The sequence below is a fragment of the Solanum tuberosum genome, unplaced genomic scaffold (assembly GCF_000226075.1).
Source record: "Solanum tuberosum cultivar DM 1-3 516 R44 unplaced genomic scaffold, SolTub_3.0 scf00407, whole genome shotgun sequence".
In the NCBI taxonomy this organism is placed as follows: Eukaryota; Viridiplantae; Streptophyta; class Magnoliopsida; order Solanales; family Solanaceae; genus Solanum; species Solanum tuberosum.
The window spans coordinates 477,381-480,161 of record NW_006239324.1 but is presented as its reverse complement, the minus strand read 5'-3'; the positions used below and the strand labels follow the sequence as shown (position 1 = coordinate 480,161).

The 2,781-nt window shown below is 33.9% G+C and overlaps 1 protein-coding gene across 1 annotated transcript; it reads right to left on the bottom strand.

The window, feature by feature from the left end:
* Positions 1 to 231: 231 nt before the first annotated feature.
* Positions 232 to 861, bottom strand: LOC107057905 (uncharacterized mitochondrial protein AtMg00810-like). The gene is made up of 2 exons (XM_015303004.1): positions 680 to 861; positions 232 to 607 (listed from the first exon to the last, which is right to left on the bottom strand). Exons 1-2 carry the CDS (start codon positions 859 to 861, stop codon positions 232 to 234), a joined length of 558 nt encoding a protein of 185 aa, XP_015158490.1.
* Positions 862 to 2,781: the final 1,920 nt, after the last annotated feature.

Here is a 2,781-nt window from a genome sequence, read left to right as displayed (position 1 = left end):
ATGCCAAAGCCGAAGCCGAGCGAGTGACGACAATGACACAAGGGGGCACTTCTACTTAACCCTTTAAGATATAAAGGAAGTGTTCCCTAATATAAGGACAACACTTTTCCTTTCTTCTAACAATATGGGAGAAATGATTTTCATTTGCAAAGACTTTCCATTTGAAATGACTTTTCATTTTCCCTCCAAATTGGTTCTCCCACATTTCCCAATTTCTCATTTTTTTATTTCCTATTCACACCTTGCTAAAACCCAATAAAGAGTAATGGCTCTATTATCTATAACTTCTCGCATATAATAACAATCTACTTCAATGTGTTTGGTCCTCTTATGATAAATCAGATTAGTAGCAATCTGAATATCACTTGTATTATCATCATAGAGAGGAGAAGGATTAGATTGAGGAAATCCAATCTCAACAAGTAATCCATGAAGCAGTACAACCTCAATGCAAGTAGTAGACATAGATCGATATTCAGCCTCTGCTGAGGATTTTGATACACGGACTTTCTTCTTACTATTCTGAGATATCAATGATTGTCCAAGAAACATGCACCAACTAGTGACTGAATGATGAGTATCAGGACATCCTTGCCAATCAGAACCACTAAAGGCATTAAGATGAATAGGAGAACCACAAGGATAGAATCATCCATTTGTAGATGTTCCTAGAAGATACCGAATGATGCAATGAATTGCCACCAAATGGATATGACGGGGAGCTTGCATAAATTGACTAGCTTGCTGAACTACAAAAGAGATATCAGGAAAAATAATAGTAAGGTAATTTAGGCTCCCAACTAATTGTTGAAATATAGCTGCATCAAGAAGAAGATTGCCTTCCTCATGACGATACTTCATATTCAATTCCAATAAAGTATCTACGAAGGAGGAATCTTGAAGACCATCTAAAGAAATCAAATTCTGAGTATATTTGTGTTGGTTTAGAAACACACCTGAAGAATTATTATGAACTTCCAAACCTAAGAAATATCTAAGAGTACCAAGATCTTTCATATGAAAAGAATCTTTAAGTTGCTGTTGGAGACTAGTGATTAATGAAGAATCTGCACCCGTGATAATAATAATGTCATCTACATATACCAAAATAAGAACACAACTTGTATATGTGTTTTGAAGAAACAAAGATGAGTCGTATTTGCTCTAGTCAAAAGAAAATTGTAGCAAAGTAGATCAAAATTTGTAAAACCAAGCCGTAGGAGCTTATTTTAGTCCATACAAATACCACTTCAACTTTCATACATATGATGTAGGTGATGGGAACAAACCAGATAGAGGTTTCATATAAATATCTTCTTTAAAATCACTGTGGAAAAAACATTTTTGACATCCATTTGATGAAGAGACTAGTTTTGCGAGGAACCAATGGCAATAATTGTTCTCACCGTAGTAATTTTGCTATTGGTGGAATAGTCTCTTCATAGTCCACACGATACTCTTGTATATTACCAATAACAACCCATCGAGATTTGTATTGATCAAGAGTGCCATCAAAATAAACATTAATTGAATGAACCTATTTACATCTAATTGGATAGACATTTAAAGGATATGAAACATTGTCCCATGTGTTATTTTCTTTAAGGGTCAAAAGATTTTCCTCCATTGCTTTCTACAAACATTCATGCTTGGAAGCTTGTGCGTAACAAGTTGGAACAGAAATGGTGGATAAAGTAGAGGAAAATACATACCAATTAGGAGTACGAGATACTCTACTAGATCACCGAGTAGGAATAGGAGGATCAGACCATGAAAAATTCTCAAATTCTAGTTGTGGTGCAATCTCAGGTGGCAGATCAGTTGAGGGATGGGGCAGAGTTTGCCGATATCATTCATACACAAATACAAGTTTGGACCACTTAAAATAAGATCATAAATCCTCAAAAGTAGGAAGACAATGAGAAACAGAAGATGACTCAACATGAGTAGAGAAGAACAATTGATTATCAAAGAAAACAACATTTCTAGAAACATGAAATTTGTTAGAATATGGATCATTGAAAATAAAACTTTTATGTGAAGTACTATAACCCATAAAAGCACATTTATTAGACTGGACATAAAGTTTATTGCGTTGAGAAGGAGGCAGATTGTAACATCCCGAAAATTTATAAGTTAAGACTTGAATCATTTTTCATTTACTTGTAGGGCCATATCGGGTGATTCTTAAATTTGTCCATATGTGTAAAGGTAAATTCTTTTGTGTGGGAATGAATTTAGATATTAATTAAGGTGACTAAAAAAGCTCCAAGCACAAAGTTGAGTTGAAAGTTTCCTTACCGATTAAGTTTTGACATAAGATTTTACTTAGGTCAACTTAAAAAGAACATATCTCTTAGAATATAAAGAGTTACATTATCCGTAACCTATCAAATTAAATGTCTTTGAATTATATTTCCAATTCCATTAAGTTTGCGTTATTCCGCCATTGGAGTAGAGAGTTATCATCATTTTACTAACTAATGTAGTGCAGTTCCGTTTTAGGTGCAGGAAAGTTCTAAATTAGGTAATTTTCTTCTCCTTATACCACTAGGAAAACCTTAAAAATGGATTCTTAACTCCTATAAAGGTCTAAACAATCGTATTTCCATATTTTAATCCATCAATCTCTTCTCTCTCAAACCCTAAGGCAAAACTCTAAGGAAAAATCAAAATAGAAGACTCAATTCAAGATTCTTTCCATCTTTCTCAAGTCTCTTCTTCAAGGTAAGTCCTTATCCAATAATTTCATTCTATCCAACTCAAATTCCTCCGTACAAT